This window comes from Anthonomus grandis, chromosome 4 (genome assembly GCF_022605725.1).
Source record: "Anthonomus grandis grandis chromosome 4, icAntGran1.3, whole genome shotgun sequence".
NCBI lineage: Eukaryota > Metazoa > Arthropoda > Insecta > Coleoptera > Curculionidae > Anthonomus > Anthonomus grandis.
In genome coordinates this window covers 38351831-38370940 of record NC_065549.1, presented here as the reverse complement: position 1 = coordinate 38370940, position 19110 = coordinate 38351831, and the positions used below count along the sequence as shown (strand labels likewise).

General features: G+C 33.2%; 1 protein-coding gene and 1 long non-coding RNA gene across 3 annotated transcripts in view; one reads left to right on the top strand and one right to left on the bottom strand.

Annotated features, from left to right (window-relative positions):
* LOC126735791 (titin-like) overlaps positions 1-19110 on the bottom strand; it is a 291189-nt gene that overhangs the window by 59276 nt on the left and 212803 nt on the right. For both annotated transcript variants that reach the window (XM_050439900.1, XM_050439901.1), the window contains 5 exons: positions 10052-10071; positions 9803-9886; positions 5561-5644; positions 5447-5497; positions 2862-2998 (listed from right to left, as the gene is read on the bottom strand). In XM_050439900.1, coding sequence (XP_050295857.1) covers positions 2862-2998; positions 5447-5497; positions 5561-5644; positions 9803-9886; positions 10052-10071 — 376 coding nt within the window. The remainder of the gene's footprint in view (positions 1-2861; positions 2999-5446; positions 5498-5560; positions 5645-9802; positions 9887-10051; positions 10072-19110) is intronic.
* On the top strand, positions 385-2092 carry LOC126735792 (uncharacterized). Its single transcript, XR_007660510.1, has 3 exons — positions 385-562; positions 1487-1889; positions 1944-2092. It is a non-coding gene; the product is annotated as an uncharacterized LOC126735792 (long non-coding RNA).

Sequence of the window (19110 nt, the reverse complement as noted above, 5' to 3'; positions counted from 1 at the left end):
ATATCAGCAGGTAGCAAGTCAAAAGGCATAAACTCTAAAGCCGCGTTGACACGGGTCAAGTGAACTGATCATGTCAAATTAATTCATATGAAATGAACGTTATTTGAACGTGTAAACCGACAATTCATTTGGCATGGTTGATTTCAGATGAATAACTCGCGAGTTGAATCTAGTTCAACTTTTTCGTTCATGTCGAAGAAAACAAAATGTCCGCGTCACGTTGGACGGAAGAGAAATCCATAAAATTTGTATTATGTTACCAAAAATATCCATGTTTGGGGGACTGTAAATGTTTAGATTATAAAAATAGAGATAAGCGGGCAGCTGCACATACAAATATTATCACCGAAATGCGTGAAAAATTATTATGACCATAGCCGAGGTAAAAATACGAATTAAAACAATTCGAACAATATACTCTGCCGAAGTAAGAAAAATTAACTCATCTATGAAGAGTGGAGCATCAACTGACGACCTATATACACCTACTTGTGGATGGTTCAAAATTGCTGATGGTTTTCTATGAAATACAGTTGTTTTACGTGAAACGCATGATAATTTGGTAAGTAAAAGTCAAATGAATCAGCTTGAAAAATATAATTAGATTATCATACAATCATATTCATCTGCCATGGCACTGAACCAGTAGTACTAAAATAATTAGCATAACTGTGGCGAATCTTTGAGGCACGTTCTGAATAATTATTAGTGCCTTGCCGGCCTACTGTATAACATGTTCCCTATTCAAGTCCTCCACATCTACTACTCCTTGGCTAATGTAAGTAGAGGGAGAAGTTTTCCGTTACCAGTTATGCAAGACTGTTGTTGTTTTTACAATCAACGTCGCTTTTTCTGGAGCAAGCGGAATAGGGCGTTCGAATATTCTAAATTTTGCTACCAGTAGCCCAAAGGCATTTTCTGAAATACGTCTTGCTCGGCTTAACCAGTAATTAAAAATTTTTTGTTGCAATGATAATTTTTTTCTGGAATAGGGCTTCATAAGATAAGATTTTAAGGGAAAAGCATCATCTGCGGCAATAACTCCTTCTGAAGGAATGTTTAACTGCGAATTTTCTAATTTTTGATATAATGTACTTTGAGTAAAAACACTTGCATCTAAAGCTCTTCCTTGGGCTCCTATATTAACATATATAAAGCAATAATCTGCGTCCATCAATACCAATAATACAATGCTGTAAGTTCCTTTATAATTATAGAAGTCTGATCCTGCATGAATTGGGTTTCTTAATAAAATATGTTTTCCATCTAGGGCCCCAATACTCATCGGAAAGTTCCATTTTGTTGCGAATCCTTCTTGTATATTCTTCCAGTGCGCTTCGGTATTGGGAACTTACAAAAAAAAGATATAATTACGAAATATTAATACATATTTTTTAAAAGTATCTACAAAATGTGCTACGAAAACGTTTACAAAAAAACCATCATTAATTTTGTAAATAATTAATAGATATAATAATTTTTTAAGGCAAGCCAAGTATCATCCAATGATGGTGTTTCAGAAGATTTACCTAGTACGTCGGAACATTCACCAGCTAGGACAACCCAAGCCAATTCTGAAATAATTGAAGTTATCCCGAGGGTTACTCAAACACCTAAGCGTAAAAAAATAATTCAGAAAAATGATCCTGCTACTACAGCTGTAGAAAAATTAGAAAATATATGCAAAACTAGTGCAGACGCATTACAGGAGGATGAATTTGAAATTTATGGAAGATACATAGCCTCGCAGCTAAGATCGATAGACCTAGAAAGAGCTATTGATGTTCAAAATCAGATTAACAACATTTTATCAAAGTCAAGAATAGAAGACATCAAATGCAAAAAGAGTCTCCACAACACTTTTTCAATTCCTCATCCGGAAGAGAGTTGTAAGTTTATAATTCATATCTAATGTTGTTTATTAATATGATTAAATTTTTTAGTAGTAGATATAAATTCACCACCACCAAGTAACCAGACTAAAGTTGAGGTATATTCAGAAGAGGATAGTGATATAACGTTTATTGAAAAACCTGGGCATTCTAGTGACATTTTGTCACAAGCTGTGAATACTATTTTCCGATATACTGATTTGTAAAATGTGTCAATAAAGTTGTGAAATGGAAAATAACATCTTTTTATATTTTTAACTTACCTTAATAAATTCTTCCAAAGCTTCATAAATTGCTTCTAGAGTTTCAGTTGTTTTCAATTGTACCTTTGGGAATTCGGTAAAAAAATTCTAAACTTTTAAAAGAGTCTCCTGTGGCTAAATAACGCAGGGTTGTTTCTAATTTTATTTTGGGTTAAATTGCTTCACGCATAACAGTATCCATTTTTGTTAAATTTGATCTAGCCTTCTCCAACAAAAAATTGAATTGCTGTATATTCATCTTATTCATGTCATCCTTAACAAATTTTTATAATCCTTTGGTTCTTCATCTACTATAATAATAAATAATTATAATTCTTGAATTAATTTAACGGATGGCCCTAGAAGACTTCGTCGTTTAATCCATTCCCTACACCAAACTCTTCTTTTTCGTCGATTTTTTAAATTCTGGATTGATTTTTTTAATTCATTTGCTATAACTACCACAGTTTCCAAAACAATGCGATTCATTTCTGTTCTAGACGCCATTTTTATTCAACTGAAATAACTTCAAAGCAAATGAAAACTGTAAACCTCTTTATATCATCATTTCATATGAATTCATTTGACATGATCAGTTCACTTGACCCGTGTCAACGCGGCTTAAGAGGGCTTAATCCGATAAGACTAATGTATTAATCTATTCGCTATTCCATATTTCATATCGCTATTACCATATTAATTACAATAAATAAATAAATTAACCTACCTGTTGGATCATAGAAAGGATCAGCCTTAGATTCTATATGTCTCCTCACTTTTCGGGGATCAAGCGGAGGAGTCTCTGGTAAGGGTACACGTGGTGGATATACCTCGCTTCCTTCAGGGGAAGGCAAGAAACCAAAGCTACAATAAAATAAATATAAAAATCAAAATAGAATAAACTATTCTTAAAGGATCAATAAAAATTATAATACTTAGGGCAGAGTGTTAGGAAAAATTGAACGACGTAAATTTATATCACATTCGTTAAAACGGCCGCTCCTTAACCGCTCCCTAACTTTAACTTTAAATAAAAGTGTACCCAAGCAACACATCATATATTTTATTTAACAATTTTTTAGTAAATTTTTTATTTTGGTACATTTATCAACCATAGTCAAGGTATAATTATTAAACTGTAGAATATATGTATATCATATCGTATTGTGTTGGGGGCAATTTTCGGCATTTAAAAAAAATTGACACGGGATTTACGTATCTAGTTTTTAAACTCGATTACTACACCTCAAATATTTTATGAAATGGCCCCGATATCCCATATATGCATACGATATACTTTTTATACACGTATATATCTTATAGTGTATTAATGGAATATTATACACAGGAAAATCTAGAAAAAAGTAGGGAAATGCATTAAGGTTTATGAAACACTATAATTATACTAAATAAGATATTCAACTAAAAAAAACTTAAGAATACAAATTTGCTTAAACGAAACAAGGATTTCAAAAATTCATTTTATTTGAGAAAAATGCAGTGATGTATTTTTTTTTATTAAAAAATATTTATGATGCATAAAACACGTCTTCAAATTTAAAAAAAAATATCTACATTGATAGTAAGTTATTAAAAAAAAAACTTTTTTTTTGTAAGTTTTAACAACCTGTAGATCCGAAAGTAAGACGTTTAGAACATACATTCATATAAATTTTTTTCTTACTTTTTGTTGGAGGATTGCCCTAAAAAATTAGTCGGTAGAGTTCCTGGACACCCGGTATAATATACCACAATTTAAGCTTAAACAGATACCTTTATTATAAATTCCATATCAAAAATTATTTAACGATTAAAAAGAAGGTTTTATACTGGTTTTCTATAACTAAATATTCAATATTTTGTTGATGGTAAGTATATTTGTTTAAAAGCTCATTCACCATATACCATACTTAAACGTTTAACTTTATGATATAATAATTTTATATTATTATTATATAATAAACCTTCTTGTTAAACGTGAATAACATAAATATAATATTAAATTAGGCCAACGTATATTACGTGGACGTTTTATCCGATATTTATAGTTTAACCAGAAACAAACTTTTATTTAACTATCGTGTGTTGCTTGGGTAAGAAGATATTTTCAAATGTCCATAATTCTGGCGCATAAATCAGACTTTATTTGAGCGATGTTATGGGTTATGTTGGCTTTGAGAGCCGCTGTGGTTGTGGCTTATTCAAGAAGATTTAAGGAAATCTCATCAACAACGCAACGTCTAAAACTCTACTCCAAGTGAGATAAGCATGCCACCAATCATCAAATCGTTATTGTAGAATTAGTTTCACGTTTTCCGTTCACTTGAAACCACATGTCGTTAGTGTTTGTTTATATCATCCAATTGAGAACAAAAGAAATTGGTATTGGTCATAATACTCTTCAGCGCTTGCCTTTGGCGGTGATGCTGATGGCTTTGCTAACGTCGATCTCAAGGAAATATAGACCGATGAAGCCACAAGCTCCCCAGTCTAAAATTCACAACAAACAGTAACTTTTTTAGGATGCATTGGACGCTCTTGGATCTCATATAGATTGGTATTATCCTAAATTCGACAAATTTCTTTGTCGATATACCTTTTCAGCCAGAAATGGTCATCGCTGAAGACATGATATTTTTATGAAAATCCGGTCGGTTTACAATTGCTTTAGCTGCTTTTAATTGAGTGAACACACGTCGTTGTCTACGGTCGTTTTCCTTCAGGTTAATGGTCCATTGAAGTTTGTCTGATTGCCGTCATAAGTCACGGCGTAAAATGAAGCTAGTTATGATATTAGATAGTAATGAAACAAACTCTAAGTCACAGGTCTCAAATTTAATTAATTAAAAAAATAGTTATGATATGCCGAGTTCTTAGTTAACCTCAGTGGACTTTTATACACCCTAGTAGTTCTCTCGGTAGAACGAATGAACCCATTTTGATAAAAGAACTTTAGCATTTGCACATGTTCTTCAATGTGATTTGGAACAAGAGACTGAAGAAATTGCAGCCAATTCAACTAATGTAGCTTCAATAACATCGCTGCTATCCACCATCAAAGTGTGGAAGGCCCTATAGGAAAACTCGGTAATTCCTATAACCAAATCTATGTAATGGTAAGTTTTAAGTAATGGAATTAAGTTCTTCAAACTTTGAACAATAAGGTATCTACCCTATTGTTGGGTTGGGTTGCTTAGAATTTACTGCTGTAACTATACATTTACAACAACTTACTAATTAGGAAAGTAAACTATCATTTACTGAAACACATTCTATATATATGAACTTGCTTAAGGCAAAATTACACTTTACCTGCCATCATCTGCAATTTCAGCAAACTGTGGAGGAGACATCATTTCAATGCTAAAAAAGGTAAAATAAGTAAAACTACTTTAAAAACCCAATATAGTTCAATAGTATATATACCCCATAATATTTGCGTTTTCTAACTCCGGCATGTCGTCTGAGGGAAACGCTTGCCTAAATGGTAAATGTACACCTGGCATATCACTGAAACAAAAATATATAAATGTAAGATCGAAATGAGCAAATCAACTTTTCGGGAAAATACCACTAGTTGCAAATGGTAATGAATGATAAATGATAATGAACTTAGGGTAACAAAATGTATTTGAATGAGTTGGTTTGTAATTTATAGAATCTTTTATTGTGCCAACGATTCGATATGAAATATTATAGAGGGCCGGAAATATATCTTAAAAAAATCTCGTTCCTGATTGTAATTTTTCTAAAGTTAAAAACATTTATCGCTCCGTTGGTAGAAAAGTGACACAGGTCAAAATTCATCATATTCCAGATAATTACTGAAAACCAACCTAAAACAGCAACAGATTTATGTGGAAAAGCGACATTACTATAAGTTTCACCAGTCGCCGCTAGGAGGAGCAAGTGTCGTTTGTTTATTTTACTAGTGAACCTTTTGCTTTGCGTGAGAGAACGTTGTGTTTGTGAAAATTTTATAGAAAAACGTCTGACTTGGTTTTATGTCGGTTTACATAGAAGGTAAGTTAATGTTATGTCCGTTTTAAAACGCCACTTTTAAAATTGTGTCGTTTTTCTATATAAATTTAACGCTTTTATGTGTTAATTTTATCTGACAAAAAGTCATAATTCTTAATGTGCCATTTTTCTTTATATTTGGGAAACAAAAGTTTCGTTTTATGTCTACGCCCTTACATCGAATTTAGAAATGTGACACTTTTCCTTAAATTATTATTGTAGTGACCTAGACAATGACATTTTTAGGCTTTATACTTATTGTTATAAAATAATAATAATAATAATGTCCCAAAGAACAAGACTGCTAATAAAATTATCCCAAAAACGAATTGGGTATGACAGTAATTCCTCGCCATGCTGGGAGGTTATGGGAAACGAAATTAATGGAACTAGCAGTTCCACACAATACTGTGAGGATAACATACAAACTGATCCCACCAATGATACTCATATTACAGTACCCAATGCTGATGGTGTTCCAAATACTCTAAAGATACTCGATAATGACAGTAATGTTTTTGCAAAACTTCTCGATGGCACGTTTGTAGATTGTTCTGTTAAAACGAGTAAGTAAATCAATTTATTTAATAGTAAGACATTTTTGTAACAGTTTTCTACAATAACTAAATAATTATCGACTTACTTGAATTACCATTCTTACTACGTTTTATTTTCTTGTTTTAGATGACATTTTACCTATAGTACAAATCGTAAACAAAATTAATGAAACGAGCAGTACCACACAATACTGTGATGATAATATGCAAATTCATCGCACCAATAATACTCGTATTATAGAACCCGATTCTGTCAATGTCAATAATGACATAACTATTTAGCAAAATTGACGAAAAACAAATAAAAACACAAAGTCAAGGCAGCCTTTTAGCAAAGCCTCTCGATGGCTCGTATGTAGATTGTTCTATTGAAACGAGTAAGTAAATTAAATGATTTAATTGTGAAAAATTAATTTACATTGTTATTATTAATATTTATAATTTTGTTTATTTTTTCAGATGGTGTCTTCAATTTCTCTAATTTTCCAGAGCCTATTAAAAACAAATTTAATTCATCAATTCATTTACGTGACAATAATAATATGGATTTGAATAATGTACCTGAGGCTATTTTACAAAATTTTGATAATGAAGAATATGAAGATCCATTCCATAATTCCGACGACAGCGATAAAGATCCCGATTATATAGATTCTGGCAGCGAAAGTTCTAAACAGTCCGAAACTGAAGTAGGTGGAAACTTACAGATACGGATTTATTAGAAATAGAGACCGAGAAGCAAGAGGACGGTGAAACTGCAACAAGAACTAAAAACCGTAAACGCGATAAGTCGACGTGGAAGAAAAATGCTGCGAAAAGAGCTAGAAATTCTGGAAATCAGTATGTTACATCTTCAAGGTCCAAAAAAATTGTAGCCGCCCGAGAAATGAAACCTCCGTGTGGAAATACCTGCAAATTGAAATGCAATACAAGGATCGCTGCTGAAGTTCGAAAACAAAATTTTCAAAATTATCCCCCGGAAATTCACAAAGACAACGAGACTATTTATCATCATGTATGACCCCTATCAAACCAAAGTATCAATACCATAGGCATGAATCCAAACGTCGTGATAATACTGCGTTTCATTTTAATATCGACGGGCATATTCGCGTGTGCAAAACTTTTTTTAGATCCACCTTGGATATAACGGACCGACCCATAAGAACAGTAATAAGTAAGCGAGATGAAGTTGGTGGAATGATGTCAACTGATCTCCGAGGAAAACACGGCAAACATCAGAAACTGGATGCTAGTATCAAAGAAGGAGTTCGAAGGCATATTAACTCCGTTCCAAGAATTGAAAGCCATTATACAAGAGCATGTTCTTCCCGTGAATATATTGAAGGTGGAAAGTCCTTACGAGATCTACACAGGGACTAGGTTAAAGACTGCACAGAAAAAAATGTACCCTATGCAAAGTATTTAATATACCACCAAGTGTTCACTCGTGAATTTAATATCTTATTCTTCACACCTAAAAAAGATCAGTGTGGGGTTTGTGCCACTTATAACAATGAAAAAGAGCTCTCTTGTTTGGAGAAACAGTCTGATAAAAAAAAATTAGTAAAACTCATGTGGTAGTGTGTTTTGATTTACAGGCAGTAATGCCATGCCCCAAGGGAGATACGTCCTCTTTTTATTATCTATCAAAACTTAACGTCCTTAATTTTAGGGTGTACGAAATAAATCAAAATCAACAAGGTAACCAGTGCTACTGCTATGTATGAGACGAAACCCAGGGACAAAGAGGAGCCAATGAAATTGGTTCTTGTCTTCTGAATTACATTGAAGAAAGGGCAAAATTAAATCCTGAAGAAAAAATTGATTTCGTATTGTATTCTGACAACTGCGTGGGACAACAAAAAAATCGTTATATTTTAAGCATGTACATTTATGCTTTGTTAAAATACCCAAATGTAAATTCAATAACGCATAAGTTTCTGATTGTAGCACACACGCAGAACGAGGGCGATAATGCACATTCCCTCATTGAATGCCAAATTAAACGGTCTTTAAAATCAGGCCCTATTTTCCTACCAGCTGAATATGTTGGTGTCATCAAGAGCGCAAAAAAAACTGGAAACCCTTTTCTGGTAAGAGAAATGTCCTATACGAATTTTTTTAACTTAAAGCGACTAAATGAAAAAGTTGGAAATATAGAAAGTTCCAGAACAAGCAATGATAAGCTGGGCTGCATGAAAGTAATTAAAATTAAGAGGGAAGTTCCATTTACAATCCTTTATAAGACTTGCTATGCTGAAGATAACTTCAGTGAGCTACAAATAAAAAGACCTAGACTATCCATAAACTATTGTAACTTTGGTTTAGAGAAATTGTACAAGAATAGAATCAAAATTACTGCTAAAAAGAAAAAGGGGTTATTAGAACTTCTGAAAAAAAAACACATTCCTATTTGCCACGCTGATTTTATAAGAATTTATAGGCATAAAAGTTATTAAAATAATATAGGTTAAGTAACTGTTTAAATTGATAAACTGACTTTGTTAATGTAGTTTTCATTTGTTTTTATTTTAACATGCAGTTTTTGTATAATAGTACATAAATTAAAATCGACATTAAAAAGTAAAGTAATACTTAGCTTTTATGAAAAAGTGTCACAACTCGAATAAGGGCTAGAATTTTCCTTTTATTAAGGTGTAGTTTTAAATATTTCAATTAAATGTTAAACCGTTTAAAAGAATACATTATAACTCTAAATTATAACATAACAAAAACGTTAATAAAAATATTTTTCATACTTAACTTGATGCTGTGTTTACTCTTGAATTTTTAAACCTTCCCACTGAAAAATGAATAATTTTTACTTATGTCACTTTTCTATCAAGGGAGCGATATGATGAGTATATTAGAAAAGAAAGATATGCCGTTCTACAATTACACATTCTTCTCATATTTAGTTATTTACTTAGTAACCCAGTCAACTTTTCAAGGAATAAATAAACCAGTTAGCTCAACTTTTTTTTTTTTAAAATTGCAAGAAAATTTATGTTAAAAAACCAACTCTCCATTTACAAGAGTGATAATATTTCAGATAATATAGCTATTATTTTGTTCTACAATAACTTACTATGAAAATGGACCTCGGCCAAACTGTGGGTCGGGTCTTCGGGGAGAATAGGTTATGGTTCCTAATGGTTCTTCTAACTGCATTCTAAAATTTAATGAAAAAAATTTACTTCATTTTGTTTATAATTTTATGAAATTACAATTTCATAAATGAAATCAAGCAAATAAAAAAATATTATATATCACTTAAAGACTTCTTTGATGTAAAAAATATTTTTTATTTTTGGCTTTTATTTATTTATTTCCTTACCTTTCTTCATCCAACAGAGGCTGAAAAAATACAAAAAATTATTTAATTAATCATATTATAACTCATTAGATTAAAATAGAATATAAATATATTTGCCATCAAGATACGTACATTGAAACTACAGTTAAGTCAACTTCAATGCAATTTAGTGTAAGACTAGCAATGTACACAGATGTAAATAGCTCCGCACGGAGCTATTTACATCTGTGTATGTAGCTATATAATCCGTACCACTTGCGCCATCTTCATGAAGTTCTGGCAACTGTTTACCCTTTCTGTTTAGTAGCAGCGTGCGCGGGAGTATCAAAGCGGTCACTTTCATTACCAGAGAAAATCCCTCTTTAGAAATGAAAGGGAATGGAATAAATGTGTCGAGTTTTTTTAAGTGGTCCGCTCGATCGAAAGATGGCGCGGCACTTGATCGATTTGCCCGACATTACATAAGTTTGTTTATTTCATTCTCCCCGATAGATAGAGGCACTGTAAGTCTTATTATGGGTTTTCCCGATTTCGGTTCTGGTTGTGATTTTATTAATCCAATAAAAAAATATATATGAATAATTTTTTTTATTGGATTAATAAAACTTCCGTGTGAAAATTCAAAACATTTTAATCTAATATTAAATTTAGAAAAAAAACACCATTATTCTTTTTAGATATAAAATTAATTATGTTCAGTACTACAAAAGAATAATAATTAAAAAATATGGTTACATCTATGTACCTTTATGTTACATAATATACAGATTCTACGCTACCCCGTCACACCTGACAACACAAAGCACGAGAGAGTACACCACTGGAGTACCCAAGATTATTGGATTTATAAATAGGTAGCTAATTCCTATTTTGTGAAAAGCACTAAATCTCGTTTGACAGGTACTGAACAATAAATATTCATGAGGATAAGAAGTTTATAGTGTTTATTACTTTAGTCTCTCAATTAAACGTCTACAGCGAAAATATTGAAATCGAAATAATCCAATGACGTGAAGATTGCGATGGCAATGACAGCCAGAACAGAAAGTCAGAAACCCAAGTTAAAAAATACAGAGTGCCTCTAATAAATGAAACAAAACAGCTTCTACAAAATTACATTCCGCGCCATCTTTCGATCGAGCGAAAAATCTCAAAACATTCCTCCTTCTATGCTCCTTCCATTTAACTTTCTTTTCTAAAGAGATTCTATTTTCATTTAAGGTGAATAGAATATTGAACAGCGTCTCAGTGTGTTATATGCACAGGCGCTACTATTTTTGGGTCGTAAAGGCTCTTTGCGACGTACAAAAAGTCATTGGACTCGACGAAAGAAGCGAACGCCCATGCGAAAAGTGATAATAACTTCGATAAGGTCGTAGCTGCACATTAACTGAAGAACTTATTGGAATACCAAAATCTACAACGTTTAATGCTTTATAAAGAATGTTATCAATAAAAAAAGGTAAGCGATCGTTCTACAAGGGCTATATCCTGATTAACGAGAGCAACATGTTTCTCGTACCTGACTTGCTGAAAATGAAACGCAGCTAAATTTAAAAGTCTATTATTACAAGTTAGAAAAATTGACACTTTGTATACGATCCTGCAACGAAACTCCAAAGTGCTAAGTGGGTTGGTAAAACCTCGCAGCCATTAGGAAATTGCAGGTTTAAAAATTAATATTTCTTGGTACAATAATCATACATTAACCTCGCCCGTTCTGAGTCCTACTAACTACGAGATACCAGCAGCTGTGACGACAAACTTAATTATCATTATCATCTCCAGCTTATTCTGTCTACTGTTGAAGAAAAGCCCCTCTTAAACTTTTACACGTATTTTGATCTAATTTTCTGCAATCCGTTCTATGTTAAAGTCCAGTGCAACGATATATTAGAATGGTCACCTGTCAAAACACCAGCATTCCACCTGCCAAACAATGTCATCCACCTTCTATTTACATTGTTTGGCAGGTGGAATGTTGGTGTTTTGACGGGTGACCATTCTAATATATCGTTGCACTGGACTTTATCTGTCTAGCATATGTAGAAGTTATACTTCTAAAAGCTTCAAATCTTGGTCGCCATTCCATAACGTTTTTGATCCTTATCTTATTCTGACTACGGGCAGTGCCCAGCTCTATTTCAGATGTAGAATAGCGTCAGTGGCGTCTCGTACTCCTGTTTCGTTTCTTATTGTCCGACTAGGGAGGGATCTTGTTAGAAATTTAAACGTTGTTCTTTCCATTTTTCATTATATCACCTGTATTTTGTGAGGATGTTTTTCATTAACGTTAGCAGTACCGAGCCCTATGTCAATACAGACGATAAGCTTGAATACAATTCTAAATGAGTTTTTAAAAGGCTCTGAAGATCGGGCTTCTGTAGTACGTTTAATAAAGACTATCTTAAATAAAAAAAACTATTAAAAACAAATGTTTGTAAATATAGTGTATCCCTTATACCCTTAACCTTCAAACTTTTACCACTTGTATATTAGGTTCTAAATTCAAATTATCTCTTGAGAGTAAATAATGACAACCTTCTAAGATATTGCTTCTGCACCATACTCTGCAGGTACTTGCTAACAAGTACCTGGATAGCCTAGCTAGAAATAAAAATTTACTGGTTCGATTTGTTTCTCACAGAAAAATAAGATAGGACTGCTGTATATGCAAAAGTCTTCAAACTAAATTATATTCAAGCTTTATAGCCTTGGCCATTATACTAGTGTTGGTAATTGGAGTATTTGCATTTTCTTTTAAGCATCCTCATTGGCAGCAACAGTTAAGGCACATATCAATTTAGTAATAATGTTAATGGTACTTTTTTGGTGCTAGTTCTTATAATTACTAACTCCTTTCTTGGTCAGGTTCCAACAAAAAGTAGTTTCTTTAATATTAGAAATTAATCAAATTTAATTAAATTAATTAATTTTAATATTATTTAACAGTAGTTTTTTTAATATTAAAATTACGAGGTTAATCTTTTAAGACACGACAGTCTGCTATTTGAGATTGATAAGGGCGTAGTAATGCGTTTTAGAGGAAAGACAAGGAAAAACAAAAATCACATATTAGCTATATACACACATTTTATAGATAAAGGGGACACGGAAATCCTAGTCAGTAATAACAAACACTATTGTGGCTAGGAATCAAATCTTATACTTATAAGCCTTTACAAACACGGTATTTTCTTAATATTCAATCGCCTGCCATCGTTCTAAAACAGCCAGTATCCTTGATATCCCTAAAGATGGTTTTAAATATATACTTCCTGAGTTTTCTACCTAAGGACAAATAATTGCACAAAATTCAAATTCTGGCATCACTGTCTCCAAAGTAATCCTCTTAAATATGAGCATTTCCTTCATTAAGACGATCTCTACAAATTAAATCTCAATTGACTCCATTTACTGTAGATTTTTCTTTATTGCGTAGTGCCTCCTAAAAACATTAACCAGTTGCTTTTTCTTCAGACATACATCTCCATTACTATGTTATAGTTGCCTTCACCAATCTATTTTGCCATTTATTTATCAAAGATGCCGCCCATAATGTGTTAGGTTAGGTTTGTTGTGAGTGGAGCACCTTGTGTCCCTCTACTGTGACCCTGGTTCTATTGTGGCTCACTCCGAGATACTTCCCCAATAAAGTCCGCCTTCTTTAATTTGATTGGGAGAAGCATTCTTAATATATTTCGTCTTATAGGTAGGGCCTTGGCGAAGAAGGCCTGTCTGATTCTCTCTAGTGCCGGATATCTGTAGAGCATGTGTTCTGCAGTATCGTCCTTCTCCATGCATAATCTGCATTCGGTCATTTCCAACAAACCTATTCTATTCATGTGGTGACGCAGTCAGCAGTGGCCGATATGCATTCGCATTAGAGCTTTTAGGTACTTGTTGTTCCCTTATGGTATCTGTTACCTTCATTGTTGCGTGCGATAAGAAAGCCTTCGCATGGTTACATTCTGGTAATCCCTCCTAGTAGCGCTTTGCTTTATTATGCACCAGATATGTAATTGTGTGTTTTGCCGTATTGTAAGCAATGCCTAATGCTAGTTCTAAACTTATCGGGTTAGATTCTGCTCCTTCTTTGGCTAACTTGTCAGCCTGCTGAGCCTACATGAAAAGAAGCTCCTTTAAGCCCAGCATGTCCCGAAATCCATGTTAGGATAATTTTCGTTTCTTTCCTCAAATAGTATAAGCTCATTTTTGCAGCTCCATATTGCTCTAGATGTGTATGTAGAGGATTCTAGCGGTTTTACAGCCACCTGACTATCGCTGTAGATTTTAATGGACCTGTTTTCAAATTGCATTTAGTTAAGCATTCTCATATAGATGTTAATGGCATGTACTTCTGCTTAAAAAATTGATCAGTCTGAATTAAATTGATGTCCTTAAGTTAGTGCAGTATATTCCAGCTCCTCGTCCAAAATTGGTTTTGGAGTCCTCTGAATATACTTGGATGTCCTCTTTCTCTAGCTCCATCCGTTTCTGATTCCAGTCCGCTCGGTCTGATATGTTGACCGAGTATGAATTTGTGTTTAGTATTTTTCTTGGCATTAGATCTGATGGCATACCAAGTGTGCTGTTATTGCACACCTTCTCAACTAGTTCAGTTGATTCCATCCCTACTTTTTTTGCCGATATGCCATTTGTGACAGGGTGAAGCCTGTAAGTAGTTCTTATTGCTTTCCCTGCAGGTATATGTGCAGAGGGCTCAGTCCAAGTAGTACTTCCATGACGGCTTCGTAGTGGTTCTGATCGCTCCCGTAATAAGCAAGCAGGCCTGCCTTTGATAAAGAAAACTGCAAAAAAGTTTATTGATAGAAAGTATACCCCTTTTATGATGCAAGAGCCTTTTATATCTGTGATTTCGGTCCCAGGTAAGATTTTTAACTACGTATTGGCGTAGTCGTCTTAGGCAAAGTTTACTGAATAAAATACAAGTTGCTTCACTCGGCTCCACGCGCCGAATTACCTATTCACCGCCCCTCACTTCATTTGCCGGGCGACGCTCCTACAATCGAATCTGTTGAGTTACCCAGTGAGTAGAGTTTAAATCGTTTTGATGTGCGAGCCTTTTATTACTAGTTGTATCGGGTGGACTCAGTGGACTGGGAAATTATTATAATCTATTATATTAAAATGTTGACTTATTGTTCGGTAGACAGTTGTTTTACAAAGCGTGGAAGTGGTTTAATGTTTTTTAGATGTCCGAAAAATGAAAATAGGTAAGTACATTGGAATTAGTTGTTTATTAAATTCATGATTGCATTCCTAGTTACTTTATGATCTGGTTCCTGTTTCTTTTTTTAAATTAATATAAAAAATGGATTATAGGTGTCAACTCTGGAAAGGTATTTTGGGATTTACTGGCGAACATAGATATGCCGATCTTACTCCGGAACAATGTTATAAAAGGGGTTAATATCTGTAGCTTGCATTTTGCGGAGAGCAGTTTTATGTCCCCTTCAAATCAACGTCTTGACCCGACGCAATTCCTACATTGTTCCTGACCAGAGCATCGACAAGTATGTTTTATGTTTTCATCTAATTTGTGCACTTATAATGGCAATATGTATTATAGAAGGTACCTTTTAATATTTGCAATTTTTTGGTGTATAGGGAAATCGACTATAATAGTTTTTTAGCTCCTGAGTAAAAAAATCTATATTTTTTGTTAGATTTTATTATTTCAGTTTGGGTAAAGTTCAATAAATTCCAAAAAAACATTACCTTAAATTTTTTTTAATTATTTTGATCTTGTTTTGAGTTAAATTTTAATGTTGTATTAAAACAGGTATCGTATGTCTAAAATAAATTTTACTTTCAAGATAAGTTCTGTCAAACGTCAATGAAGATTTCGGCAAAGACTCCAAGAAAAATTCAATTAAGAAAAGAAATTAAAACTCTGGAAAAGGAAGGCTCTCACGCAAAAAGATCCCTGGAAGTAGGAGTTACTTTGGACGATGTTCAAAAATTCCTAGATGACAACTACCCAGCAGATTCTTGTGCATTCCTTAAGAGTCAGCTATCTCTTCTGAACAAGTCTCCTCGGGGAAGCAGGTACACAAATGAATATAACAATTTGCTATGAGTTTATACCTTGTTGGACCAAAAGCCTATAAAAAAATGTCATCCGTTTGTCATTTCCCGTCAAAGTCCACTCTTCAACGTTTCACAAAAAACTGGCCAATAAATCCAGGATTTAATGATTTTATTTGTCGATTAACAGAATTGAAATTGCGTTTTTTAAATGACAAAGCAAAAGACTGTTTTTTATGTATAGATGAGATGTCCATTAAGTCACATCTATATTACAATATCTCAAGTGACAAGGTAGTTGGTTTCCAGGAAGGTTTGAGAGGAAACATTACAGATATTGCCAGCAACGTTTTGGTTCTAATGGCCCGGGGTATTGCAACTAGTTGGAAGCAGCCTATCGCATATTTTTTCTATAAATCATCTCCAAATTCAGATGAACTTAAAAATATTTTATTTGAATCAGTTCGGAAAATAAATTCAACAGGTTTAAATGTCCTAGACGTGGTTTCTGACCAGGGCTCAAATTTTTATAAACTAGTCAAAACTACTTTACATTTATCTGAGGAAAATCCGCGGTTTTTAGTTGATGGACAAAGAACTTGTATATATGTTTGACGTCCCACATTTGTTAAAATCAACGAAGAATAATTTTTTTAAGTACAATTTTGTAATTAACAAAGAAGCAACAAATAAGAGTTATTTGGAAACCATGTATAATTATGATATAATGAAACAGTATAGACTTGCTCCAAGACTATCTAGCGAGCACATTTTTCCTATAATAACTTTCAGAAAATGAAGGTTAAATTAGCGACACAGATTTAGTCACTCTGTTGCAGTAGCATTGCATACTTATATTGATTTTAAAATTCTTCCAGATGCAGCAAAAGTTACTGCAGATTTCATTGAAAAAATGAATAGATTATTTGATATTCTAAATATATACAATTAAATTTATTTATATTTTACTCATTACTTAGTAGTTTAGTAACAGTAATATATACATTTTTTCACACAAACTTTTGACTTTGATTTAAAAATAAATCCTAATGAAACCATTCGTACCAAAACAACCTTTAATAAGATACCTAAGTACCTAATTATTAACAAAAAAAATTTAACCATTTAGTTCTTGAATTAGGTAAACTTTAAGAATGTAAAATTTATTTAGTTTGGTGGTTATAAAAACAAATAATTTATAGTATTATCAATTTACATATTTTTCCCGTAAGTAGATACACTAAATAATAATTTTATTCCAGATAATAAAGTTATTATAAAATCGTGCTCCGTCTTCCCCTACAGTTCGAATTAGACGAAACTCGTAAAATAATAGGTACCTTTTACCAGACTTCCCCTTTACATTTTTTGCTAGTTCCCCGTCGGCGAGGAGCTCGGCGGCTTGCCTTTGAGATCGAAAGATAAAAGGTTTTTCGCCGAGTGAAGCAACTTGTATTTTATTCAGTAAACTTTGTCTTAGTTATCGACAAGGTTTGGCAAAAAAAAACTTTTAGTCTCACTCGCTGGACCCTACTCCTCACACTAATATTACTACTGCTACCTTAGAACTAATTTATATATTTCCAAGCAATATTGGCTTACACACAATTGGTATTAAATCCTTTGTTGTAAGAAAAGAATAACAATTTCTGTTTTCTTTTAAATTTTACTAGAAGACCAATTTTTGTGCAAAATTCTTCAATACAAAATCCCTTTTATTTTTTTAATAAACTTAAATTGTTAATATTTTATATATTTTTTCATATATCATGTATCTTAAAAATATACCGACAAACTTCAAGGGGTGGTAGGGCACATCAAAACAAATATTTTTTGTCCAGTAAACATTTGTCTGTAAATGAGCCGTTTGAGCTCTAGAGCAAAAAAGCTATTTTTGTTACTATTATTTTACGCATTAACTGAATCGCTATTTACAGTGCAGAAAACATTTCTGCACCATTAACATTCCGAAAATTCCCAGCAGGATCATCAGAAACTTTATTTTTTGGGATTAGTCGACATTTTTATCAATTTGCATTAATTTAAAATTTTCATTAAAATGGCAAATGACCTCTCATTTTAAGAACTTGCCGATATGCATCTGGCTTATGGTGCAGCTCTTGCAATGGAAAATACGCAGATCGCTTGTATGAAAAAAGATATCCATATCGTAGGCAACCTCATCATAGAACCTTTCCTTCTATCCAATGTCGCATTGGAGAGACTGAAACACTAAGACTTCCTGGTGAACCTGGTCACCCAAAAACAGCTCGTACCGTTCAGGTTGAAGAAGAAGTATTACACCGTCTGGAGGATAACCAATCTACAAGTGTTCATGCAATTGCACACCAGATAGAGTCATTTAGGAATTCTGTACATCGAGTCCTCCAGGAACAACTTCTTTAGCCTTTTAATTCACAACGCGTCCAAGCCTCAAATTCTAATAAGTGGTCCAGTTCGCTTTTTGTCAATGGCCTTTAAATCGTAACAAACCTAATTTTGAGAGAATATTATTTTCAGATGAGGCAAGTTTCACATGCGACGGTTACGTCAATACCAGAAACAGCCATATTTGATTATGAAGATCCACACACTGTGGCACCTAGAAGACACCAACATTAATTTTCTGTAAACATCTGGGCTGGTATTTTTGGCGAGAACTGGCGGGGGTTTTTGAATGCATATATACAGGGTGTCAATTTGAAAACTTCCCACCCCTATTATCTCGAAATGGGTTAGGTTTTTATAAAATCGCTAGGACACGTCGATTTTATTATCGAGGGGGAACAATTTTTATGCAGAAATCACTTCGCCTCTTTCAATCCCCTACCCCCCAGAACCTCCCTCTCAAAAATCCTAAATAGCAATAGGGGTTGAGTGATACCTCATTTGAAAGAACTTTTTATTCTCTACATTTTGGCACCTTATTTTTTAAATTTGAGTGCTGCGTTGCCAAGTTAGGGTTATTTAAACATTGTTAGATTATTTATTATTAAACATTATTCCTGTAAGTGTTTTAATTACGTTGA